The sequence below is a fragment of the Epinephelus fuscoguttatus genome, linkage group LG18 (assembly GCF_011397635.1).
Source record: "Epinephelus fuscoguttatus linkage group LG18, E.fuscoguttatus.final_Chr_v1".
NCBI lineage: Eukaryota > Metazoa > Chordata > Actinopteri > Perciformes > Serranidae > Epinephelus > Epinephelus fuscoguttatus.
Genome location: NC_064769.1, coordinates 36623911 through 36651463, shown reverse-complemented (window position 1 = coordinate 36651463; position 27553 = coordinate 36623911). Strand labels below are relative to the sequence as shown.

At 42.1% G+C, this 27553-nt stretch overlaps 1 protein-coding gene across 5 annotated transcripts; it reads left to right on the top strand.

Annotated features, from left to right (window-relative positions):
- Window positions 1-816: 816 nt before the first annotated feature.
- Window positions 817-27313, top strand: mzt2b (mitotic spindle organizing protein 2B). 5 transcript variants are annotated; one of them, XR_007447770.1, is made up of 6 exons: window positions 817-922; window positions 1166-1354; window positions 1444-1610; window positions 4670-4807; window positions 7121-7321; window positions 23059-27313. XR_007447770.1 is itself a non-coding variant. In XM_049560098.1 (6 exons), the coding sequence occupies exons 2-5, from the start codon at window positions 1179-1181 to the stop codon at window positions 7264-7266; spliced, it is 627 nt and encodes a 208-aa protein (XP_049416055.1). In that variant the 5' UTR covers window positions 817-922; window positions 1166-1178; the 3' UTR covers window positions 7267-7274; window positions 23059-27313. The 5 variants fall into 5 exon arrangements, 4 of the variants coding, with proteins under 4 accessions (XP_049416055.1, XP_049416054.1, XP_049416056.1 ...); XM_049560098.1 differs by having other exon boundaries at window positions 7121-7274; XM_049560097.1 differs by lacking the exon at window positions 23059-27313 and having other exon boundaries at window positions 7121-9038.
- Window positions 27314-27553: the final 240 nt, after the last annotated feature.

The window sequence follows — 27553 nt, the reverse complement described above, 5'->3', positions numbered from 1 at the left end:
TGTTATTTCTTCCACATTATAGAATAACAAGTGCTCTACTCATGCCTGGAATGTTGGTGCAGTCCGTCCAACCAGTTTACAGTGAGCCCACTGATGGCTGCCATATCCACATTTCTGAGAATAATAGTTTGTAAGCAACACTAAATTGTTTAGCTGAATAAAATCCATAGCTATAATAAACATTGTGATATATCAGAGTTACAACATATGCTAAAATTAGATGAAGCTTCTGATAAAAGAATTACCTGTTTTAAAACACACTTTCTTAATAGGCCTAGGCTGATATGTGATTTTCAGCCAAACAGGGATACAAATAATGCGAGGGTACACACAGAGTGCTGGAATAAAGATTGAATGGGTATTTTAGTATATGCATATGTAGACATTGCCTGCTTAGATTTAGATTAAGACAGTGAGATTGATTATATGTTTGTTATTAAACCCACTGTACCAACATTTCAGTTGTAGGTAGAGCACTTGTGGTTACTCCATTACATGAAAGAAATAACACATAACTTGAGATATAAGGAAAATGTGCCCCCCTCAAAATAAATAAATAAATAAATAATAATCAAATATTATCATTATTTATTTTTTATTATTAATTATTTATTATTGTTATTTAATTGATTTATTATTATTATTGTAAAATGAATTATTATTTATGATTGTCATTATTATTATTATTATTATTATTATTATTATTATTATTATTATTATTATTATTATTACATAGTAAAGTGTAGGCTCTGTAGATGTTTAAGTGTTGTTTTAACAAATAAATGGCTACCGACTACCAGTCCCATAAGCCAACACGGTTTGTCTTGTTGTAATGACGTATATTTGGCGCGCCTCGCCTGGCTCTAGAAGTGGAACTGTTGTTGCTAACGGTACCCGCTAACTAATCACCGCTAATTTAACGGTAGGTGTTTGTCATTTTAATGAATAGTTGTTCGGTAATTATTATAATAATTATTATAATAATTTTCAGGTCTGTTTGTTGTGTATTTGTTTATTTTTAGAGAGGAAGTCGAAACAAGTTCCTCCATGTTTTCCTTTCAGGCGGCTAACTCAACGTTAACGTTACAGCCCTATAGATCGAGGTTTATTATTTAAATATACCTTTTTTCATTCCCACTCGTCCTCCACATCCACGTCCCGTCAGGTACCCCTCACTGATGTCTCAACAGCCGCAGCAGACGGTCCCCTCCGCCCCAGACTCCCCTGCTCTGGTGGTCACCAGTAACGTGCAGAAATATGCCATCAAGAAGAAGAAGGTCCTGAGTGCTGAAGAGACAGAGCTGTTCGAGCTGACCCAGGCTGCAGGCATCACCGTGGACCAGGAGGTCTTCAAGTGAGTCTCATATAGCAGCAGACACATGACTGTAGTGCTGAACAGGAAGGAGTCCTGCTCTCACATCCTCCTCTTGCCCCCCCACTCAGGATCATAGTGGACCTGCTGAAGATGAACGTGGCTCCTCAGGCTGTGTTCCAGACTCTGAAGGCCATGTGTGCAGGTCAGAGGGTAGCTGACAGCTGCGGCGGTGGCGGGGAGACTTCAACTGCCTCACACACCACTAGCATCACCACAGCACCAACAGAGCCCAGAGGTGAGTGTGTGCAGCCTGGACACTGACAATTACATGATGTCACAGTCGTTATTGTCCATGTGCTAATAAATAGTGTCAGGTGTAGGTAACCCCTGCTCTAACAGGTGCAGGAAAACTAACATAAACGTGAGGGAGATGTGTTTGTGCCCATACAGTCAGGAACAGAGGTCTAATGGGCCTTTTTCACAGCAAACTAAATCTAACAGGAAAAGATCAGAACATTAAAATCAGTGACGTTCTCTTCAGGTGTCCCAGTAAGCCATGATAGCATCGTAGTGAGCCAGTATGCATAATACTGGGGCCTTTAAACAGAAGCAGCCAAATTGCAGCATTCATTTCATCATTTGTTGAAGGTTAGGAGGGTGAGGTGTCATTAGACTTGGTATACCTGCGCACAACAGGTCTTTTTCATCACAGCTTGGCTAGCGGTAGCTGGAAAGCCCTGGTGTAATAACAATGATGTCACATTGTCCTTTGATTGTGTTTGAAATCACTCCCTCCCATTCATAAGTGCTTTATCATAGGCAACTGGACTTGCTTGAGTTTCTTGAAGGCATTTCACCTCTCACCCAGGAGGCTTCTTCTAGAGATGCACCGATCCAGCTTTTTCAGTTTGGATACCGATCCCCATGCTGTGGCTTTGAGTATCAGCCGATACCCGATACTGATCCAATACCATGGTAGACCTAAAAAGCTATATACCTTTACATGTAGAACAGAAAAGACTAGAGGCATCAGGCATTGATGACTACACAGTTCTCTCCTAAGATAAAATGAAACTATTTATGTTTAACAAAAATAAACAATTGTGCAGCAGCAGTTGGAATAGTGTGAAATACCTCCACACAGCAGATTCTCCCCTTCGCTCCATGACGTAGCTCGCATCACAATAGATTTAAAGGGAAAGGATGATGATGATGATATCGGGGCTCATATTCGATCCAGATATCAGATCGGTGCATCCTTAGCTTCTTCAGTTTTAACGGACTGGTGCAGAGACTGGTGCTTTAGATCTGAAGAAGCTTCTTGGATGAGAGGCGAAACGTCTTCAAGAAACTCAAGCAAGTCCAGTTGCCTACAGTATAGCACTTATGATTACCATGACCTGGGTGACTGAGAATCTTCACCGACACTTCCTCGCATTCACTCCTGACTAACTTTAAATTAAACTGGTTGCACTGGTGCGCCTAACTTTTTTCAGTATGGTGCACCAACACAAAATTTGCTTTTTAAGTGCTGCCTTCTCTGTCGGTTGACATGGATGTTGGTAATTTCTTGACACATGATGTAAATGACTGCACAGGGCTGTGTTTTTTTTTTTTGTTTGTTTTTTGTTTTTGGGTTTTATTGCATGCAATACAGAGGTGGAAAATTTTGTAACAGGTCATGAAACTTAATTTGAAATTATTCAAATTCGGTGTTTGGGAAGTTTATAAAGTCATATTCCATGACCTTGAATATAAAATATATTTATATATTTACCATTATTTTTGCGCATAACATGGACGCAGACAGTAGGGGTGCTAATGGTCCTAAACTAGGTGATATAAAATCATTAGTTTAAAAAAACTCTAAACTTAGCGTTGAAATTATAGTGTTTCCCCTTTGTAATTAGTATGGAGGCTACAGGTGTAGCACACAAGTAACATGACCTCTCTCATTTTGACTTTGCTGCACAGGTTTAATAATAACGATAATAATGGCTGTGTTCCATTCAGGCATTCCAGTTCCTGCTTGCTCACTTTTACACCTAAATGGGATGGAACCTTCATTCATGTTAAGCTCAGTTCAGACCAAAGATTCACAGAGAGATGAAACCTTTTCCGAGGTTGCAGAGAAGAGTTGCAGCAGTGTGAACTGGCCGCTCTGAGCTCGACTCAAGCTGGCTGATGATGTCACCTGCAACTCAGCTGGTCACTTGCTGGGGGCTGGTTTTAAAGCACGTCACCTGTTTCAGCAGCCAATCAGCTCGTAGTGTCTGCTGGTCAAGTCAAAATGACCTCAGACAGCGTGTTCTGAGGTGTTGAGGTGCTCCCTCTGTTTCCGTCCTCATGGTGTGCCGGTGTCAGACGGTGGGTCGCTGCTGCTGACCCCCTCACTCTTGTTATTGACTGATGAATTGGCGCTGGATATTTATATTATTGTGGCATACTGATTGTGAACACAGTCCATCTGATGCTGGTTTTGTTTCATCACTGTAGCCAGTATCTCACTATCACTATCCTCATTCAGATTTTAAGAAGCTACAAATTATATTCAGCCACAAAATAAGTCTGAAAAGCTGCAAATCAGAACGGAAGGACAGAGAGTTGTTGACTAGAGATGATACACCGTCTCATCTAGTTACATCGGTGTGAACCAGCAGGTTTTTAGAACGCTGCAGAACGGAGCGTTACAAGTAGCTGCTTGCTTCAACTTGTCTCATCGTGAATCTTTGTTCTGAACTGGGCTTTATTAGTTACACCTGTGCTGTTTCTGCAGTGGTAGGGGAAAATGTCAGATGTGAAAAATATTGCTGGTCTTGCAGTTGTCATGTACAGCTGCAAATCACCTGTCGAGCACCCCATCAAATAACCAGTCTTGGTCGTCTCAAAACTTTTAGATAGAAGCTTTGAGCAGGAAAAAAACAAACTGTGGTAAATGGTAAATGTGTGTGTGCACAGATCCCTTTCTGCAGAGTAAAAGAGCTTGAAGTCTTCAAAGCACCGGCTCAAAGCTTTTCATATCAAAGTGTAGAGGAGGACACAACTTTAAGACTGTTTCAAATGTTTTTCTACCTTTCAGTTCGCTCTGTTTATTCTTCTTGTGCTCTTTGCTTCTCACTCCCCTCTTCAATCGTGTGAAATATTCATACACCTTCACTTAAGTAGCTGCACTCACTGTAGTAGATGTTGTTGTCCTGCACTCTGCACCACCTAATCCCCTCACTAACTACATGAAGACCCAGGATGTTCAGTAGACACTCATAACACAAGCTGATCTTCACTGTGCGCATGTCTCCCTGCTTTCTAATTTCTGTTCTGTCCTTCTTGAATTCTGTTTTTTGTTGTTGACTGAAGAAGAGGACTCTTTGGTCTCTGGAAAGAGCCCTAAGCCTCCTGCAGCTCCCCCCTCAGCCTCTGGCCCCAGAGCCACAAGGGTCAACACTAAGATTGTGGTCTACGGCCCCCAAGACGCTAGCTCTCCTCACTCTCAAGGTCCCCTCTGCTGCACTTTGTCCTCCACCTCCATCTCCCCGCCCGCCTGCCTGCCTTTCTTTATTATAACTGTTGTGTATGTTAACTTCAGTGTGTGGAGCAGGACTGTGCCTCAACTACATGCTGTGCTCATTTCATAATGATGCTGGGTGGAAACAATGTGTGTATGCATGTGTGTGTGTGTGCACATGCATGTGTGTGTGTGGACTAGGAAAATATAGAACATGTCCTCTTTGAATTAAATTTGAATTTTTCTTTCTTTGTCTCTTAAGTGGACATACTCACTGCACAATGTTATTAATTTTCATTTGAAACAGAATGCTTCACAATTAGGGGGTAAAAAGAAAAAGGAGTGCGTCTTCATTCTTTCACTCCTATGTTCCCTCAACCCCCATGTTCCTGCAGTCATAATTTCTCTCAACCCTTTGTTCCCTCAGCCCTATGTTCTGTCAGCCTTATGTTCCCTTAAACCCTATGTTCTTACAGCCTTATGTTTCCTCAATCCCTGTTTCCTCACCCCTATGTTCCCTCAACCCCTATATTCTCTCAACTGTATGTTTCCTGAACCCCCATGTTCCCACAGCCATATTTTCCTTCAATTCCTATGTTACCCCAGCCTCTAGGTTCCCTCAGTCCTATGTTCCCTTAAACCCTATGTTCTGTCAGCACTGTGCTCCATCAACCCCTATGCTCTTCCAGCCCTATGTTCCCTGAATCCTCATTTTCTTAGCCCTGTGTTCCCTCAACCCCACGTTCCCTCAGTCCCATGTTTCCCAAACCCTCATGTTCCCACAGACATATTTTCCTTCAATCCCTATGTTCCCACAACCTCTAGGTTCCTTCAGTCCTATGTTCCCGTAAATCCTATCTTCTGTCAGCCTTATGTTCCCTCAACCCGTATGTTCTTCCAGCCTTATGTTCCCTCAATCCTCATTTTCTTAGTCCTTTGTTCCCTCAACCCCTAGGTTTCCCTCAGTCCTGTGTTCCCTCAGCCCTGTTTTCCTTCAGCCCTTTGGTCCCTCACACCCAATGTTCTCTCTGCTTTGTGTTCCCTCAGCCCTAATGTCCCATCAACCACCATGTTCCCACAGCCATATGTTTCTTACAATCCCTGTGTTCTCTCAGCCCGATGTTACCTAAACCCCTAGGTTCCCTCAGCCTTTGTTCCCTCTGCCTTATGTTCCCTCAATCCCTATGTTCTTCCAGCCCTATGTTCCCTCAATCCCCATTCCCTCAGTCCCATGTTTCTTCAACCCATATGTTCCCTTAGTCCATATGTTCCCTCAACCCCTAGGTTCCCTCAGTTCTGTGTTCCCTCAGCCCTATTTTCCTTTAGCCCGTTGGTCCCTCACACCCAAGTTCCCTCAGCCCTAATGTCCCATCAACCACCATGTTCCTACAGCCATATGTTTCTTACAATCCCTGTGTTCTCTCAGCCCGATGTTACCTCAACCCCTAGGTTCCCTCAGCCTTGTTTTCTGCTATCCATATGTTCCCTCAGGCCTATGTTTCCTCAACCCCTATGTTCTTACAGCCCTGTGTTCCCTCAATCCCCATTCCCTCAGTCCCATGTTTCTTCAACCCATATGTTCCCTTAGTCCATATGTTCCCATGTTCCTCAGCCCTATGTTCCCTCAACACCTATGTTCTCTCATTCCTATGTTCTCTCAGTCCCTAAGTTCCCACATACCTCCACCTTTGAGGTTATGTTTCCCCCCTGCCTGTTTGTTTGTCTGTCTTTCATCAATATTATCAGCACAATATCTCAAATAGTTAGAGACAGATTTTAACCCTAACCCAGTTATGGAGGAGCTGACTCTGATGATGTTGAGGGAACATTGAACTGACCCCAAAAATAAAATAACATCAGAAATTACGTTATAAGTTCTGTGATTTCGAATTGATTCACAAATTCCAAAAATAATTTCATGCGCGTCAGTGTTATGGTTCCTCTTCGCCACGTTTGCTGGTGATGGTGCAAAACTGAATTCAAACAGCTTGATCTTCAGGGGAAGCAGGACTTTCATAGTCTCGCCTAAAGTCTTTGGAAACACACTGAATTATCTCAGTTCATATCTGCTTTTTCTTTCTGGTCACGTTGTGGTCTCTGCTTTAGTTAATGTGCAGTTCTGTCAGCTGTATTTAAAAGAAGGTAAGAAACCAGAACCATTTCCTTTTCTCTGTGTGAACTGCATGTCATCGCCCATTTCCATTTTCACATTGTTTGGAGCGTTCAAACCAACACTCACAGTAACCAAACATCCGTCTGCTCCTTTAACTTGCTGTGTGTTCTCTCTCACTTTGTGTCAGCAGTGCGCAGTAAAGCTGGAGCGAGCCACAGTGAGAAGAGCAGGGAGGCCTCCAGCCAGCGAGTGCAGCGGCAGCCCAGCGCCACCAGAGGGCAGAAGACCAAGAGCTCCGGCAGCAGTAGTTCGTCCTCACAGATAAACTCCACATGAGCCGTCAGGTCAATATGACACCACCTGTAAATATGTAGCTGTCTTTATATTTAAGGTAACTGTATGTTTTACTGTGTGACGTTTTTTAAAGGGTTAGTTCACCTAAATTACAAAGACAACAGATACAACAAATACATTGAAACTTTGGCTTTATTTGCCTTGGTTTTGAGTTGATTGTTGCATCAGCATTGAAATGACATCTTCAAAGTCTGACACTGCTGCTGAATTTTCTTTGGAAAATTGGCGCCATTAAAATATGCCTGTTTGCAGTGTACCCATGAGTGTACAGTTAAGTATCGCTGGATAGTTTGGGAGTTATAAGGAGCATCTTTCTTTGACTTCAAAGTAGATTTATGGACATTTATCCGGGAGACATCTCAGAGTTAATCACATCCTCGGAGAGTCAAAGTCACACTGAATCTAAAAAATATGTGAATCATATCTGTGTGTTTACATTTGCGTGAGATACCACTCTGAAAACAAGAATGATTTTTACGCAAATTGTGGTTTTAAAGTACCTTAGTTGCCTTTCACCTCAGGCTTAATGGGCAACTCTGGATAATCCACAGACATCACTGTGAGCAGTCTTCGTAGGGACTGTTTCTTTGGCTCAACATACAGTTCCAATAAAAACTGTTCACAGTGAGGTCTGCAATGAAACCAGATACTTTAAACCTTAGAGAATATAATAAAAGCTACCAGCATGACTAGATAGATACCACAGATGTTTTTTGTAATCTTGGTAAACCAATCCTTTAAAGTTCTAACATGATGTAAGAAAGTCCAAAGCATCTCGTCACTCTCACCTGGCCGATGTTACTGTAAGTGAGGAGAGGCTTTTGTTGCCATGTGACTTTAACGAGAACGACAGAAAAAAAAATTAGGTTTTCTACTAAAAATGTTGAAATGCCTGTGTTCAGTGTGCAACTTTTTATATAATGATTCATGTTTAATAAATCCGATAACAACATACCTGCAAGATTTGATCCTTTTTGGTGATTTGTTTTTGTCAAGGATGCATCAATCCAACTTTAAAGGGACGGTTCACCCCAAAATCAAACCTACAAATTTGCACACCTACTCATGGACAAGAGGCTCATCGAGATATAAACATTAATGGCGTCCTCCACAGTTGAGCTGTATCATTAGCTAGCTCAGAGATGCTAGGTGAGTTAGCAGTAGATGCGCGCTTCCTTCTGCGCAGTGATACAGTCGGCAGGTGTAGTTCAGTTGAAAAAAAATAGTTCCTACATAAAGCTGCATCTAACAATGCCTGTCTTGAGTACCAGAGAGACATTGATGTTGAGTTTTTCCAGATGTATTTTTGGCGCTTTGAGCACCACAAGCTGAGAGAACGCAGACATCTCTACGGCCGTTATCTTGGACACCTGGCAACTCACACCGAAACAATCTAGTCTGATAAATAAAACTATAAGTAAGAGGAAAAATATTTTTTTGATCTTAGGATGAACAGTCCCTTTAACATCCACCCGTCATTGGAAAAATCCCCAATTTATGAACATGAACATTTTTTGTCACAGGACACAAGACATTCCAGTATTTGTATTGTCATACTTTCCTTTTTCTAAACGGCCAAAAGCAATTTTCCAACTTGCATTGAGAACCTTGGTCAAGCTGCTCCACTCGGTAATCTTAAAGACACCACGACAGCAAAAGGCAAAGAAAGATTCTTTCTCTCTTTGCTGGTTGCAAACAATTACCTGCACAGATCTTCTCAGCATAGTGGTGGTCTGTCTTTCTTCATCGCCCGGCACTGAATGAGTACAGCTGCTCCGTCTTTCTCTCGCTGAATGCTTGATAATTCAGTCAGAGCCTTGAGGAATGCAGGTTACTCTGCCATGGAGATGAAACAGATTTGTAAGCATCACTTTCAAGAATGCTCACGGCTATTGATCATGCTCTCGCTGTGATGGGCTAATTGATTTTTTTCTCCTCTGGTTGTGAGATGGAGTTGGGTCTGACTATAAAGGGTGGATAGATTTTTAGTATTTTCAAGTCTGGAATGTGATGCTCATGCTCGTATTGTTCTGAGGTGTTTCACTGCCGTCACATGGGGGCAGTAGAAGCACACTGCACTTCCTGTTGTCACCCAGTTGTGCCCAAATCTTTTTCCTGCCTGCTATCATGAATGAAAGTGAATCTAAAAATGAATGCATTTTGTGTGTATTAGAGACAAAGCGTCCTCTCATTCACAAACAGACTGATGCTATAGCTCACAGGCGATGCACAGAGAGCCAGAGCGGGGAGCTGCTGTGTGTTTAGCTGTCTATGAGGCAGGCTGCAGGGCTTTATGTAGCTGCAGGTCTTTTATGTGGCCGTTTGTCCTGTTTATGTGCTCCTGCCTCTCCTCTCCTCTGCGCTCTGCATTGATGGCAGCGTGCCTGTAATTGATGGCACCTTATTGCTGTGGTGTAGCAGGTTTAATGGGGCTTGACAGAGCAAGAGAAAGCAGCATGCAGCCAGGGAGGGAACTTAACCCTTTCGCTCGCACCACACCCTCCATCCGCGCCTCCGCCGCCGCCCCTCGCCTGTTCTCCCGCTTCCCTGCGCCCTCCCCCTGCACAGCAGTGCATGCAAACACAAATGAGAATACAAATAGGGCCCTCGGTGATTAGCTTGTTTACGATTCCTACTGTTATCAGTGGTCATGGTAATGGCAGTTTGGTTCATGATCAAGGAAGCCCAGACACCCCTCTGACTCCACTTCCGAAAATAAATACTCGCCAGCTGTTGGTGCTCTCCCCTGTTTTGCTTGGAGGAAGCTAAATGTGTTTGACAAAGGTAAACGGCTGGGAATTTATTTCCACAAACTTGCTCCCAGACTGCAGTACACGACGGGGCCTACAGGGGCCAGTGTGGATCCAAGCTTCCGGCGTGGCCCTCGTCTATACCTCAGATTTCCATAGGCATCCACTCCAGCATTTTGGATGTGTTTATTTTGTTATGAGGGAATTTCATGGCTAGTGCAGACTCCTCCATTAAATAGGGAGTGTTATCCTTCACTCAGGCGCACCACACACACTCATAGGAATTTGCGCGCGTGTGCACACTGTATGCACCATTAATCAATAGAGACGATGAAATGATGCTATTGTGTGCGAGGCAAGGCGCACAGCACATTGAATAATGAGCTAGTCAAAGCTGTTGGCAAATCATTAATGTAAGGTGTTGGTCTAAACCAAGTTCTCACACTCTCTCTGTGCAAGCTGTTCCCAGGTGACAAAAAACTGGGGAGAGACACTATTTTAGGAGCCGATATCACACCTCTCTCTTTCTGTTTTTTTTTTTTTTTTTTACCCCCATCACTTATATTCCCTCCTGAATCTCTTTCTCTGTGAGAGCACTCAGGGTGGGGTGTGGAGGAATATCATCCTGTTTTCTTTCCCTTCCCTCCGTCCGTCCTCTTTCTCTCGGGTATTATCCTTTCCTGTGAACTCTTGGTCCACATTTCTCTCTAAATTTATAGGCCACTTTCCCTCACTTGTTGTCTCTCTACATTCACTCCCCTCCTCTAACCCCTTCACTCTCCATCATCACACCGCCCTCCGCTCCCCGCCATCACCCTCCTTGCCAGGCTGGCTGCAGATTGGCTATTTCCTGCACGCGCCCAGTAGAGCCCTTATCAGAGGTAAAGTGCTGATTGTTGGTCTGTCTCTCAGGCTGACTGACAGTTCGGGCTGCGCTGCTGAAATGCCTGATTTGGTCAATGTTTGTCTGTGGGGCCTTATCTCCACACCTTATATTAACTGCCTTGACAGTATGTGCAGGCAGTCTCTCTCCATCTTGTTGCACCCCCACCACCACTGCCAGCAGCACCCCCTCCACCTCCCTCCATCCTCTGTCTCTATCTCCATTCACTCTCTATACTCTCTGCTACACACTATAGTCTTTCAACCACCAGCTAAACACTTTCACGCTGATCCTCCTCTTCCATCATTCTTCCTCTTGGAGCTGGATCAGCACCTCCAACACCGTAAACATCACTTTATTTACTGTTTGTTATTTCCTCCAAAAGCAGTAATGGAGCCGACATCTCTCGCGGGTCACTTCACCCAAATTACAGAACACAGATTTTCCCCCACTTTTCTGTTTTTGGTATGAAGCCATGCAGATATTTTGGGTTTTATCTGGAGTCCTGCAGATCCTGACAGAGTCTTAAAAGGTATTGAATTCTTTAATCTAAAAATAAGGCCTTAAAGGTCCAGTGTGTTGGATTAAGATTGGCAGAAATGGAATATAATATGTTTTCTGTAGTGTATAATCACCTAAAAATAAGAATCATTTAATTTTCATTACTTTAGAATGAGCATTTTTGTCTACACAGGGAGCGGGTCCTCATTTATGAAGATTGCCATGTTGCACCGCCATAGCATGAAACTGCTTTATTCAGTGTTTTTACCAGTTTAAATCACCGGGTCCGTTTGTTTTGGAGAAGAAGAGACCTCTGCGGATAATTTGGCTCTCGATTAAAACCTCCTGAACAAAGAACTCTGAAGGAATACTAACCAGGCAGCCTGCTCTTATAAACTGTTTGTACATTTTCCTATAAGGAGCAATGCACCCAAGTGTTTGAAAGGCTGCGATCATGTGACCACTGCGCTGACGGCAGTAAACAAGGAAGGATGCAGGTTGGGGTGGTGGATGGGTCACACAAACGTGGACTTTCTCCTGGTGATGCGTGTTAGTAACAGTGTGAACTTGAGACTTTACATTAATTACGTAACTGTACGTCAAGAATGTAACGTCATTTGTGGGGTGCTAATTCACAGGTAGACTCACAAGTCAGTCTTTAGACGCTTTGCTTAACTAAAGACTGATGTCTTTCTCCCTGATTTTGTGTTTAGATGGGCGGATACAATTTCAGAGTTTAAAAAAACTCCCTACGTTGCAGAACCAGTAGTAAATCCGCAGGGCGGTCCTTCGGTGGCTCGCTGAACTCTTGTGCTCGTAAACATAGTCCGACTATGTTAAAAGTTTTAAACAAAGTCGTTGTAAGTCCTTCGTTTCCACAATCTTGTGGACTGAGCACACGTTTGATAAAACAGAGTTCAATCTCTCGGCATCCATTTTCAAGCTCTCTGTGTGTTTGTTTCCTTGCGGACGAGAAAAGGGGGAGCGCACATTTCCGGGAGGGCGTGTCCTTTTCAAAAATGCAAGAGGCGTTGCTTTGTTGCCGGCCGTTTTCTCCGGTGTGTTAAACACACTTTAGAAAGGAGTGTCCCCAGACTATCAGAAGGCGGAGATCTCTGATTGTCTGGTGGCGAGACTAATTCACAGGATATCATACAAACTGTTGTGTGTGCATTTTTGTAGGATATCATATAAACCCTTCTATGAGGATACACTGAACCTGGAGAAGTTTTAGCTGGTTGCAAGTTGTAGTCCTCACCACTAGATGCCACTAAATCCTCCTAAACTTTACACACTGTTCCTTTAATTGGTGTTAAAAGATGTCTTAAATCAATCTTTAGGATTTGAGGAATCATTTTTCTGGCATTGAATTCATTCATCTAAAAATAAGGCCTTAACTTGTAATAAAATGTCTTAAATCAATCTTTTAAAGGTCTTAAAAATGTGAAGACATGAGAAGTAGGATTCACAAAATGAATCTTAAAATAATTGGCAGCATCTATTTTTAAATAAATTTTATGAATGCTGCTCACATTAACATTGTGCAGATGAGCATAGTGGAAGCAACAACACTCATATTTTGGTTTTGGTCAGGATGCTCAGAGCAGAGGATCCACTGTCTCCAGCGAGCTGTCACTGTCCCCTGGACGACATGAGGAAGTGCAGATTCAATCACAATGGCTTATTTAACCAAGATTTTAGTGCATGGCTGAAACCAAGGCGATGCATGTGAGGCTCGGTGTGTTTTGTGCAAAAGGTTTTTAGGACTCAAGGCAGTTCAGTCCCACGTGTGAAGTGAGAAACACAAAATCACCAAGAGAACGCAACAAACGCCGGTTCTGTTCTCCACTTGTCTCCGCTACACATGATCTAGATTTACAGGGGACGCAGGGGACATGTGCATTTGTCTCCCCCAATAAGAATATGAAAGACACAGAGGACTATTATTTTCACCAAATTTAAGACTTTACCACCATTACCTGATGCAGAAAAGAGAAATTGGTGCATAAAAATTCATCAGAAAGCAGGAAGTTAAGGATGTGATGCTCAACATTTTCTGCTGCATTTCATATGTCCTGCACAGTGTTGAAATGAAACCTACAGCCTTACCACCAGGAGACAGAAAATTTATGTTTTATGTCTCAATAAACATTCGAGCAAAATTCTCCTTTACTCTTAGTAATCGATGGCAGTTCTTTTTTTTCCCCTTTAATTTTGGTTACTGTATAATTAGTCTTAAATTTCATTCCGAGTGAAATTAAATTGTCTTACAAAGTCTTAAATCAAATTTGCCTTAAGCTATAAGAACCCTGTTTTATCCTCTGAGGTTTTGAAATATCCATCTCTGAGGTTTCAGCTGCCAGCTCGACACAATGGAGGTGAATTCACATTTTTGTTCGTCATTACCGATGAATGATTTGTGAAGAACTCACCAGCAACAATTGTTTCCAGACACAATGTCTGCGTGAGTCTGGATCATCCACAGACCTCACAGTTCACAGTTTAAACCTGAACAACTTGGTACAGACGAAACAGTGGCTTTTTTAAAAGTGTTTTCAGCATGTTCGGTGGATTATTCAGAGCAACAGGGACACAAATGTTGCTGTTTAATTTTCAAAATGTACCCTTTTGAAAGAGGGCCATAGCCGGCATTTTATAAATACTGAGGTCGTGAGTCAGAATCCCCACAAAGAAAGTCCCCAAAATGTTTTAATTACTTGAATTTTTTCACCTTTTCATTTATTCAGAGCGGTGTTCAATTATATTTTCCGCGGGTTGTATTTAAATGGTGCAGGTCTTTGAGGGGAAAAATCACTGGAGCAGCTTATAACACAACTAACGTTACAAATCAAACCAGCATAACAGATAGCTTTGTCTGTTTCACCTGTAATTAATGTCATTAGCACATGACGTAATTCTCTCCAGTAAACTAACTACGAAATTACGAGGAATTTGCAGCCTTGAGTTAAACGTGAGATGCTGAGAAAAGATTTCTAACACATAAGGCTGAACGAAAAGGAAAACCACACTGAATATACTGGAGTGAAATATCCTGCATTTACTTACTTATGTTGTTGCTGTTAAAAAACTGACATCTGCCTAAAGTATGTGTAAATGTCACCTGTAGAATTTAAATTTGAGGCTCTCTGAAACCCCAAATTTCCAGATATAATGCATCACATCAGTGACCTTAGATACGGCGCTCTCTCAAACAAATTCGCCTCTATTGGCATGAGGTGAGGAATCCGATGTGGATATCTCAGACACACAAGTATCTGCGTGGTTAGATACCACAGGAGATGAGTGCTAAGTGTTTTTTGTCATTCGGCTGAACCGTTCCTTTAAAGGTGTACTACGCAGGATTTTCGTTATTGTTCACGAACACGCTCGCCAGCAGAAATAAAACTAAAAGCCAACCACAGTTCCTGAGCCACTTAGTTTGTGAGGTGTCTCAGTTTGACTTGTGTTTCCGTTCCTTTTCTGTTCTCACATGAGGCAGGGAAAAAACTGAACGAGGTTTAGTGAGAACACAAAAAAGGAAACAAAACAGCAGGCTAAGTCCTTCGAAAATTACATGTCGTACTGTCAGCTACAGACTCAATGTCCTGTTTCTATACATCATCACATAGTACCAGTTATTATACTTCTCACATAAGTGAAGTAAATATACATGTAACCTTGGCAGCCCACGACTTTAAACTATTTGTGTACAGAAACTGTTGTGTAACTTAAATACCATCATAAGCTGTAATGTATCAAATCAACACAGATATTTTTACCAAATATAAGTACGTGCATAAGTGGCTCTGACACACAGATTCTAGAGTCTATAGACTGTTTTCTACGCAGTATACCTTTAAATACTCACTTGCACAACTGCCTCTATAGTAAGCTAAACTAAAAAAACAGACTTGACTGAAATAAGTACAGTGTTTAGCCTATTAAACAGAAAGGAAAAATGGCCAAGAATAAGAAAACATGGTGACTCTTAGCAGGGATGTCAGCTATTAGATGGTAAGGTGCCTCATTATTGGGCAGCAAATACTCTCAGATTTATCATACAGACTCAGTGTGTCGTATATAGAGAAACAGGGAGCGCTGGTAACCTTCCATTCCTTAAGAACAATCCTCTTTGCTACTGACATGCCAACCATCAGGGACGTCTGTACAGAATGTGACAGAGCAGGAGAAGCTTCAGAACAACCAAGCAGAGCAATGAACAGGTCAAGTTCAATCTGAATGTCGTAACTATTACAATACCAAGAGAAGACATCCTGCCGAAAAGGATCAATCTTAGGACAAAACCAGAAAGTATGACCAAGAGCACCTTTTGTGAAGTTACATCTATTCACAGATAGCACTGGAATAATGAACCAAACTGAATCAGCTGCAGTCTGGCATGAGTTGAGCTTAGATGGATCCTCTTCATCCCCTCATTCCACACCTCCTCCATCCACTGTACACCAACATCTGCCCAGTCGTCTTAGAATCACCTGCATCGGCTGACAAACACTTAAAGGTCCAGTGTGAAGGATTTAGTGTTATAGCCGTGAGTTTGCAGAAACAAAACCTCTCCTGTGTACCAAGCATGTTGGAGACTTACTGTTTTTTAGAGCCAGAGTTTGGTTTGTCCGCTCTGGGCTACTGTAGAAACATGGCTCTGTGGAAGAGGACCTGCTCCCTATGTAGATAGAAACAGCTCATTCTGAGGTAACAAAGGCACAACAATTCTTCTTTTCAGGTGATTATTAACTACTGGAAACACAGATATTAATATTGTATACAATAAGTACCCCTAAATCCTACACACTGGACCTTTATAAAGTGTTTGTTTAACAACACTTTTAACGACAGCTTGAAAAACTGAAAGTGAACTCTGGTGATATTTTTGTAACTGCTATTATCTCTGTATCCCAGGGACTCCCTAAAAACTTAGTCTTACTCCCAGAGGTGGTGTCTTACATCCTGCGTCACACACAGACCCCTTTCCATTAAATCAGCTCTGGTTCTTGCACCAGTTTAATTCAGGACTCTTGGAGTCTTGGTGCTACCTACAGTAGAGAACCAGCTTATGTTTCCACCAGTTTTGTAGCCTGAGTGTCAGACTGAAGCTCCCAGAACCTTCAGTCTGACATTGCCTCCGTTGAAGGCGATTTACAAGGGGGAGGGAATTTGATTTTTCCCTAACCAATCAGTAGAGATCAACGACTCACCCAGAATCTGATGTCATTAGTATCCATGCCTCGGGGGTGCCGAAAACAAGCGAGCATTGCCTGTCGTCGTGCACGCCCAGCTGCATCGCCGTTAAATCCAGTTTAGCAGCTTCCTTAATTCGGTCCTCCATTAACGCAAGTAGTGGTTAAATACCTCGATAGCATCGTTAATGTGGTCTGTAGGATCTGTAGCAGTCGCCATTGTTGCTATGCTCACCAGTTACCCACCGGCATACAGCTTGACATCAGCGTGGCGCTGATTGGCTAATTGCTAGACCCCCGGCGTTCATTGGTCCGTCCATCGTTAGGACGAGATAAATCGCAACTTCATTGAAGTATGCCAGACCATTAATGCGAGCCTACTCAGTTGAGTGGGCGGGGTCTATGGTCTGGAACCAGGCTACCAGTTTTGAGGAGAACCACTGTAATCAAGGATGTATCATCAATGGAGGGTGTCGCACAATGTACAATGGAAGTAAACAGTAGTAGCAAGATGGCGGATCGCATTGATTACCTTCTGTTATTACGAATATTTGTTGTTACCCAAAAAACAAGCATGGACAAACTAATGAGACCACTGCGTGCTTTTTTTTTTTTTTCAGTTTCTCACTTGACGTCTCAATCCTCTGTGTCCAACCTGTAGAATATGGCATGCCCACTGATGTCGTCACAGTTTGCACCTTAGGTCAAGGAAAACCTGCTATTTTTTTTGGTGCTAGTTGAGAACCAACTTTTTAGGTTCCGAACCAATTTATTTTTGGATGAAATGCTCTGAGCGGTTCAAAATTAGGGGCAGGAACCAGAGCCCAGAACAGAACCAGTTCCATGTTGGTAGAAAAGCGGTAAGAGTATTGTGTGCCCTGAACACATTTTTGTTAGTGTGCATTGGTTTGCCAGCAAATCTAACCTAAAAGTTGTTTGCCTGAACTCCAAGATTGCGTCTACAAGAGACCTGATGCCTAACCTTCATTGGGAATGAATGGGCCACAGACAGGAAGTCAGAAAGTATTGAGAGACGGACTAAGGGCGCATTCACACCCTGGGGGACTCGGTTTGATTGGACGGGGAATGCCAGAAAAATTCACACCTTTTGGTTTGGTTCACTTTCACACTGCACTTTTTAAAGCAGACCAAACCTTCTGGACTTCATCACGCAGTTGCAGCAGCTGCTCGTTTGGGGGCGGTGTTGCCCGAAACGACCACTGACCAGGAAGAAGAAAAGCACGAGGAGGAAGAAAAGCTGCCTCATCGATTGGCCAGGACTGAAAACGGAAATCCATTGTGGGTAGCCACAAGCAACTGTGATATACAGTCCTCTGACCATACATCAGTAAGTGCCTGCACCTCCTCACTGCTCCGCGTCTGCCCACGAGACATTTTCCAACGTCTCCTTTTTTTTTTTTTACCTCTGCTTCTCCCAGTTCGTGCTGTTGGCTTTCGGCTTTTCTCAATCTGCGTTCTTGCCTGTAATTGTGTTCTTGTGGACTTGTGAAACGTCATCAGTCGCAGCCCAAGTACTGGTCTAGTTCAAAGCCTGCATCCAACCAAGTACAGTCCAAATGCCCAGATGTGAACTTGCTCTGCCCGTTCCATCGGGGATGCATCGGGAGGTGACTTGTGTGGACTTTTGACAGCCAGGTATCCCAGGATGCATTTCTCACAGACCAGCGGCAATGGCAGCCATCCTTGGGAGTTTGTACTCACAAGTCGAACTTGCCAAGTCCGAACCCCCATGTGCGCAAGTCCGAACTCCATCCGTACTTGGTATTGAGAAACCTGAAAGCCTTTTGTTTTGTTTTTTCCTACCCAAAATGCACTTACGTCACTTCCTCTCTTTGGTTCGCTGGATAGTCCATTTGCATTTCCCACTGTAAGCAAACCGCACCAGGGTTCACTTGCAAGTGAACAGAGACCCCCTAGTTTTCAAGCGGACCAGGGTTCGCTGGTTTGATCCGCACCAGAATTCGAATGAGAGTTCACACCGCTCCAAACGAGCCGAACTATCAGTGGAAGCGGACACATTGTTGGTTTTGATCTTATTGTATTTGTTCACAAGAACAAGTATACAGAATATCACCAGCCTCGGCCTTTAACACTGAGCGTACCATAATCTGACAACAATCCACCAGAGTGACTGTAATTACCAAGGTAAATGTAAACTGTGTTGACAGGAGTTAATCCACCCAAAGCTCTTCCTGCCTTTTTTTTTTTTTTTTTTTTTTTTTTTTTTTAAGTAGCACTAATCGACAGAGACTGAGGAGGTAAACACGGCCTCTTAAGCGTTATTTATTTATTCACTTTATTAGCAAGAGGCTGTTCATTCCGTCTGTTAATGGCAGCTGTGGAAGCGAATAGAGTTCACACTCACTTGGACCCCTATTGTGTGGCAGGCTGTCAGGTTACACACACACACACACACACACACACACACACACACACACAGCTGAACACACGTAAACACTCATACACAAAAGGCGAGACACTCGTCACAGCTGCCTGCGAGGTGTGTCTTAGATTAATTGTTTTCTGAAATCACTGTAGTCCGGTTCGTCTGTAGTGACTGTATGAGGTGTGACACAGCTGTTTGACTCAGTGACTCCACATCAACTGTCAGATTTAGGTTCATTTGTTTATGTTACCTTCAGTAGGTACCTGTTTCCCCATTCCAGCACAAAGTGGGACCTTTTGTAGCAAGTCATAAGATCTCAGCTGGCTCCTCTTCGAAGGGTCGGTACAGCGAAACTATAAAAAATACAGGCCGACATTTTGAAATATTTGTTTCTGGGGTTTCTGCTTTTTAGCCCAGCGCCTTGGAGGTGAAGGAAATTTAGTTCGTGCAGGTCAGCCAGGGGTGTTTTTAGAATCTGAGGACATCAGCTTAGCCCTGACCTTTCTAGGAAATATTGTACTTTTTACTCTATTGACAGCTGGGTACTTTACAAAGTATTATCTTACATATAGCACATATAATGAACTTACTCAACTGTAATGCAACAGTAAAATGCTTATACATTATATAGACAGTAATCAATAATCCATATTTTTCCTCTTAGCTGTAGTGTTTTTATAAACCTAGATTGTTCTGGTGTGAGTTGAGTGTACAAACAGTTATTCTAGATCCTTTTTTAAAAAAACCACTGTCCTTATCTTAACATAAAGCGAGCCACACAACATACTGTTGCTGTTTCAAGGCTGAACTTTTAGTTATTAGTGTAGTTATTAATGGAAATGGGATTTTGATTGAGGTTGTGGAACAGAAGAAGTTTAACCTCAACCTTCTGTTTGAGCGAGCAGGCTCCAAAAATAGTTTGTAACATGGCTTCAGTTCCAACCATGGATGATGTATTAAAGGAACAGCGCAACCCAAAATAAAAAAATTCGCATTTCTCCTCTTACCTGTAGTGCTGTTTATCAGTCTAGATTGTTTTATTGTGAGTAGCAGAGTGTTGGAGGTATCAGCCGTAGAGACGTCTGCCTTCTCTCAGCTTGTGGTGCTCAAAGTGCCAAAAAAATACATTTGAAAAACTCAACATCAGTGTCTCTTTCCAGAAATCATGACCTGGTTACTCAAGATAATCCACAGACCTTGTTGTGAGCAGTTTCATGTAGGAACTATTTTCTTTCTACCGAACTACACCTGCCAACTGTATCACTGCGCAGAAGGAAGAGTACATCTACTGCTAGCTCACCTAGCACCATTGAGCTAGCTAACGTTACAGCTCAGCCGAGGAGGACGCCATTAACGTTTACATCCTGCACTGTTACGAGAGCCCTTCTTTCTGCGTAGCAATCCGTTTGGTGGGTGTAGCTCGGTAGAAAGAAGATAGTTCCTACATGAAACTGCTCTCAACAAGGTCTGTGGATTATCTTGAGTAACCAGGTCATGATTTCTGGAAAGAGACATTGATGTTGAGAGATGGACCTTCTGCAGAGTAGGTCCAAAAGCCAGGCTTTTTTAAAGTTTCTCTCCTGCGTCCTGTTTTTACTTTAGATATGTGATTTATTTTACTGTTTCATGTTCGCTGTCAGCCGTGTCAGAAGTTGTGTGAAGTTGCTGCTCGAAAACTCAACATTTCCTTATTTTGCTGCTTCACAATAAAAGTTTTTACATAACAAAATGACTGGGGGCATTTATTGTGAAGAAACTACAGGAAATGAAATGTGTTTATCACTGAATTAGCAGAGCTTGGTCAGCTGCTTTTCTTCAATTAAAACAAGTCTAGTCTCGCCACCAGACAATCAGAGATCTCCGCCTTCTGATAGTCTGGGGACACTCCTTTCTAAAGTGTGTTTAACACACCGGAGAAAACGGCCGGCAACAAAGCAACGCCTCTTGCATTTTTGAAAAGGACACGCCCTCCTGGAAATGTGCGCTCGCCCTTTTCTCGTCCCAGCTTGAAAATGGATGCCGAGAGATTTACCTCCATTTTATCAAACGTGTGCTCAGTCCACAAGATTGTGGAAACGAAGGACTTACAGTGACTTTGTTTAAAACTTTTAACGCAGTGGGACTATGTTTACGAGCACAAGAGTTCAGTGAGCCACCGAAGGACCGCCCTGCGGATTTACTATTGGTTCTGCAACGTAGGGAGTTTTTTTAAACTCTGAAATTGTATCCGCCCATCTAAACACAAAATCAGGGAGAAAGTCATCAGTCTGTAGTTAAGCAAAGCGTCTAAAGACTGACTTGTGAGTCTAAGACAAGTCTAATAATACAGCAGGGAGGAAGAGTGAAAGCAGAAACAGCCACAGTAGCCTCTTTCACACTGCCAGCGAATTTTCCGCCTCGAGACATATTGGCGGAACCTTTTTAGTTTAAACAGACCGAGGCGGCCTTCCACAACGGGAGGGGCTGTTGAAGACTTGTGGGAGGAGCTGTTGATGACGCCGCACGTGCGAGCCACTGGCGGTGGATAAACAGGAAACAGCTGATAGCAGGAATTAGCGAGCAGCTAGTAGCAAGAGGGAAACACAAACCTGACAGACACTGTAAAGATGAGCAACTGGGGAGACAAGGAATTGCGCGCCCTCCTTGCCCTCGCAAACGAAGAGGCCATTAACCGTCAGATGACGGGGACGGTGAAGGACGGGCCGACTTATGAGAGAATCACTGAAGGACTGACCAGCCGCGGCTGGTCCCTCCCACGTCACTGTTTACGTCACACGCTGAGCTACATGTTTTGTTACTTGCTCACGCCCCCCATTGCCCCGAAAAAGGCACGTTCTGTATAAACAAAAGTAGGTAGGTGCCATTTTGCTGCACTCCCCGATTTTGTTTTTATACTGCCAATGCTGAAAGAAGACTGATTGGGCTTTCCTGCAAATTTGCACAATTCCTGTTTAAAAGGGGCCACAGTGAGATGTTGATGAAGAGCTGCAGACAACAGGCTCTTACTGCACCTCTGCAAACAGCTCACCTCCAACAGGTGAACTTCTTCTACGTGCTCTGCTGTGGAAAAACACATGCAGCTAAAATAACAGGGGACTTGTCGATCAGCCCTCTGCTTTTAAACGTCATCAGTTAAAGACACACCTTCAAGAAGGTAGCCCTGCTGTAATGGAAATGCAAATCCCTGCAAACCAAACCAAGCCTGCTGAGAAGGGCCATTATAGTGGAGAGAAGGCAGACATCTCACTCACAACTCACAACTCACACCACAAACAATCTAGACTGATAAACAGCACTACAGGTGAGTGGAGAAATATGTTTTTACGATGTTTAGGTGAACTGTCCCTTTAAGTTCTGCTTCTAGAGAGGTCCAAAACCCTCAACAGGAAACTAAGAAGCTCTCTAGCTCAGTATTTCCAAACCACTCTCCTCGTGGTGTTCAGGGGTTTGTGTCACGCATGATGAAGTCCATCTGAAGTGTGCTGTTACTCGGGGAAGAATAAGTGTGAGAGCTGTTAAAAGAAGGAGAGGTAACAATAACCGCGCTGTGGATTATGAGCTGCTAATTGTCGGTTAAAGAATAAACAGGGAAGAAAAGAGGAGTTTAATCATTTCCCAATTAAGACACTTCCAAAGGTGTTTTGTGTGCATGTTACGGATTCCTTTTAATTAAGGCAGAAGCAGAGGTTACCAGTCTATCTTTGTCTCAGCTGTATTGCGTGAATTTTCCTATTCTTTGTGTTTAAACTGTGAAAATTTTAATTGCCTTTAATTATGCATTTTTAATTAATACACCTTCAGTTTACAGTTTAGGAACTTTAAAACCTGTTGAATCATTTTCTGTCTTTCTTTTTCTGTCGCACGATTGTTTGCTTGTTAAATGCAAATGGATGCAGCAGAGGAGCAAGCAGCAATTAAGAGCTTTGTCTGAGTTTATTTTTTTACGTGGAAGTTTTATTTTGACTTTGTTTTAATTTCTGTTTAATGAGAGTTGGCCCAGAAAGATTCAAACTTTGTTTCTCTGTTACTATATTTCAGCCTTGCCTGTGTGTATTCACCTGATGGTGTGCGTGTGGCTGCAGCTGAAGGACGCAGTGCTTGTGCAGGACAGCATCCCCCTGAGGAATCCGTCATATGTCAGTGCTGTTATGTCACGTCATGTCACGGCCTTGACTCGCCGACACAATACCAACCTGAGCATTCTGCATGTGTAAAGGCAGATTATGTGCATTTTTTGCCACATGCTTTTATCGTGGTTCGTCTGTGTGTGTGTGTGTGTGTGTAGGGTTGCACCGTATAGCGTCCTGTTCATGTGTTGGCCGTGCACCCCGACAGTCTGCTGTGCTGCTTGCCCATTGTGTTGGCTCCTCACACACTGGTTCTCTGGAATAATGCCAACAACTCCCCCCATTGTACCCACTCTGAAAAGCCTGAAAGAGCTCTCTCTCAGACACACACACACACACACACACACACACACACACACGCACACGCACATTCACCTGTCTGTCAAACCACATGGCAAAAGCCATACAATTACCCTATAACATGATGAATATTTACATACACTGCTGATCCTGTTAAGGTTAATGCCATTTTCACTCAGCTCCTTTTGTGCCTGGGTGATTTGAACGTGTCCACGCCGTCGCACCTGAATTTAGAAGTTTGCAATTAATTTGAGACCTGACAGTTTATTAATGAAGGCAGGGGCTTCCTGGTGTCTCAGTCGGCTGCTGGAGGAACAACGTGACTGCAGTGTTGTGGTTTTTGAACCGGGCCTGGGACTCCTGACGTCAGCCGTCCTCTCATCTTCTACCAACTTTTCATTTAAACGTTAAACAGGTGTTTTAATTTGCCCACGTTCTGAGATTCCTGCTGACGCACTGATGACAGAATGGTTTAGTTTAAATGTTTCTGAAGCTTGGAAAAAACATCAGATGGTTTATTTGTTTAGTCATTTATGTTGCTATGGATGCGGTGTCTTGTAAGCCCCTTTGGCCAGGCATATTATTTATACATGAGACAATAATAAATCAATTAATAAATCAAACCTACTCCAACACAATGGAGGTGACCAGATTTTTTTTGCTCGTCAAAGGAAGATTAAACAAACAAAAACAAAACAAAAACATGCCTTTCTTGGAAACAATGTCCGAATGCTCCACAGAACTCTACTCAACTAAAAAAGTAGTTCCTGATGGACCTGATTTCACGACTCTACCGTACAAATCAATCATGGGCGGCTCCCAGAGCTCCTCAGAAATGAAGAGACTTGCATGGTGCGAGGATTTAAATAGCGAAATCTCATTGGAAGACTGGCTTAATGTGTTGAAAGCTCAAACACAATCCATAAACCACCACTTTAAATTACTCCAGTATAAGTGGACAGTGAGAATGTTTGTAGCTCCAACCATGTAAAATAAATGTAATCAAAATAGCCCAGGCATTCTGGATAGAGCTTTTGGATATTTGGTGTCAGGTTGTCTGTACGCCCCAAACTGTCCTTGAATCTTATCCCGTGAATTGTGAACTAAGCAAGGCAGATAAGAAAATCACACTCGACTGCTTACAAGCAAAACACACTATAGCCAGATGCTGGAAATCCACCATGAGACCAAGTTTACAAACCTGGCTTCTTGGACTGTCTCACTCTGTTGTCCTAGAAAACCTTTACAATTAAATATTCTACTTATGATAAGATATGGGGTCGTTTGATGACATTTCTAGAGGAAGAGAAGGCTACAGACATCGACATGTCTTCATCTCCTGAATCTCCTAACTACGTGCCTTACCCTTATTGATCCCGTAGTTGAAAGTGTCTAGGAGCAGGAGCACAGATGCAAAATACATCCATGAGCGGGAGTCACCATGGATGCAGGGGTCACTTGCAGGTGCCAGGTGGGAGCTTCTCGCCAGATTTTGAAGTATTTCGTCTCCTCGTTCAGGAAAAAAAATTACCACAAAAAACTGAAAAAATTACACCAGAAAACAGAAAAATAAATAAATTACTCATAAAAACAGAAAAATTACAACAAAAAACAGAAAAATAAATAAATTACTCAGAACAACAGAAAAAAATACCACAAAAAAACAGAAAAAAACACCCAAAAAACAGAAAAATAAATAAATTACTCATAAAAACAGAAAAATTACAACAAAAAACAGAAAAATAAATAAATTACTCCGAAAAACAGAAAAAAATACCACAAAAAACAGAAAAATAAATAAATTACTCTGAAAAACAGAAAAAAATACAGCAAAAAAACAGAAAAATAAATAAATTACTCAGAACAACAGAAAAAAAATACCACAAAAAAACAGAAAAATAAATAAATTACTCTGAAAAACAGAAAAAAATACAGCAAAAAAACAGAAAAATAAATAAATTACTCAGAACAACAGAAAAAAAATACCACAAAAAAACAGAAAAAAACACCCAAAAAACAGAAAAATAAATAAATTACTCAGAACAACAGAAAAATTACAACAAAAAACAGAAAAATAAATAAATTACTCCGAAAAACAGAAAAAATTACACCAAAAAAACAGAAAAATAAATAAATTACTCCGAAAAACAGAAAAAAATTACAATAAAAAACAGGGCTTTTTTTTGTTTGTCAAGTGAATGCAATATGCTTCTGTAGGTGTTAATAAGATGATGCCTTATTGTTCATGTTTTATTTCCTACCTTACTTGTTTTTAGATGTTGTTCTTGGATATAAAAAAAGTACTTCCTATTAGTATCGAAATATCGATTAATCAATGCATATAGATTCTCAATAACTGCCCAAAGATGAAATGACATATATCATGTTGCAGTGTCAACGTTCATTTCATTTTACAGGAAAGAGTTTGGAAATGATAAGTTCACAGACGCAAGAAAACATGAACATGAACATGTAAACAGGACAAAACACAAGTGTATTAATTGCTCATAAAGTAAATAAAGGAAAAAAATACAGGACTTCCTCAACCTCTTCTGTTCCCCTGTCCACTGGGTCACAAGTGGGTCACAACTCAGGAGCTGTGCTTTGCCCGAGGTGTGATGAGGTGGTGAGAACACAACTGTATTTCTTATTTATTTCTGAGAATAAAACGAATAAAAAAAGATGTGCAGTATGTGTGTAATATTCTAACATCGAAATCACTATTATCAAGCCACAGTTCCTTTTATTGTTAAAGTCAGTGACACAAGTGGAACCTTTGACCCCGTGGTCTCATTGGTCACCGACGTGGAGGACTCCAGCCATGAAACCTTGCAGCCCGAGGATGAGGTGCAGCCTACATGGAGTTCGGATCCTTTAAGGAGCATGCTAACATGTTTCCTAACCTGGCCGTGATTGAATGTTTTCACCATCCAGTCAAAGAGACGTCTCCTCCGCTGGATTTGGGATTCAAGAACAGAGAACTAGCTATTATGTGACGCGGGACTTTTATGAAAGGGTGGACCCGTGCAGGAGGCCCCAGTGCACGCTATATCATCTCATCATATGACACTGGATAACATCACTGCATATCTGTACGTGACAAAAAGAACCTCCGAAAATAAGAAATTATTCATTTTAATTTAAAATTTATTTGTGGTTTATTTGGAATAAGCATTTAATTTTGTTATAGATGCTGTGAGCTGTTTCAAATGATATTTTGCGTTCCTAATTTAATGAGAGTTCTTCTCTGAACACAGGCGTATTTCTAAGGTGGCAGTCACACATAAGGCCCCATTCTGTGCCTGACACATAGTCTGAGGGCCCACTGTCTCTATGGGCCCCCTCACCACATGGGCCCCAGTACAACCACTCTGCCTGCCCTGTCTATATTCGCTCCCCTGGCTCTCTCTTATTGTTCATATTTCCTGCTCTCTGCCAACCAAGAAAAGAAAAGTCATCGCTGTCATTATAGCCTTGTTATTTTTTTATCTTGTAAAATAAATTTCAAATTGTTTCCCCTGAATGTCAGTTTTCCCTCTGATATCAAACACGGTATCGAATAGTGATATTTTTCAAAGAATTGTATTGAAGTTGAATTCCAGTATCGTGACAACATTAGTCCCTGTATGAAAACTGTTAATAGTGGATCGTCCTGACTGAGTGGGAAACCGTTTCAGGAAAAACATGTTGCTGAATTTTACATTCCTACATGAAATATTTTGATTTTCAATGCTGTGAGCGCCACACAAAAAAATCCCTTCTCTCCACTGTCCTAGGCAGAAGCAGAAATCTTGAAAACTGAAGATATAAAACCAAACATTATCTGGATGGCCAGATATCACCAGAGACATGTCAGACAGTATGTACATATGTACACTGTACATTTCTGCAAACCACAGAAATGTTGAATTTGTACATTTCACGTGTTTCATATCAACATTCCCAAAGTGACGTAGTGTATGAGCTGACTGTCATCAGGAGGTGGAGGAGACGGTGGATGGTGTGACGCCTGCCAAGCTGCAGACCACTGTTGGAGACCAACAAACAACAAAACCAGTTGTTTTTTAGCGACCTGTCATGTTCCCACAGGAAATAGTGCCAACAAA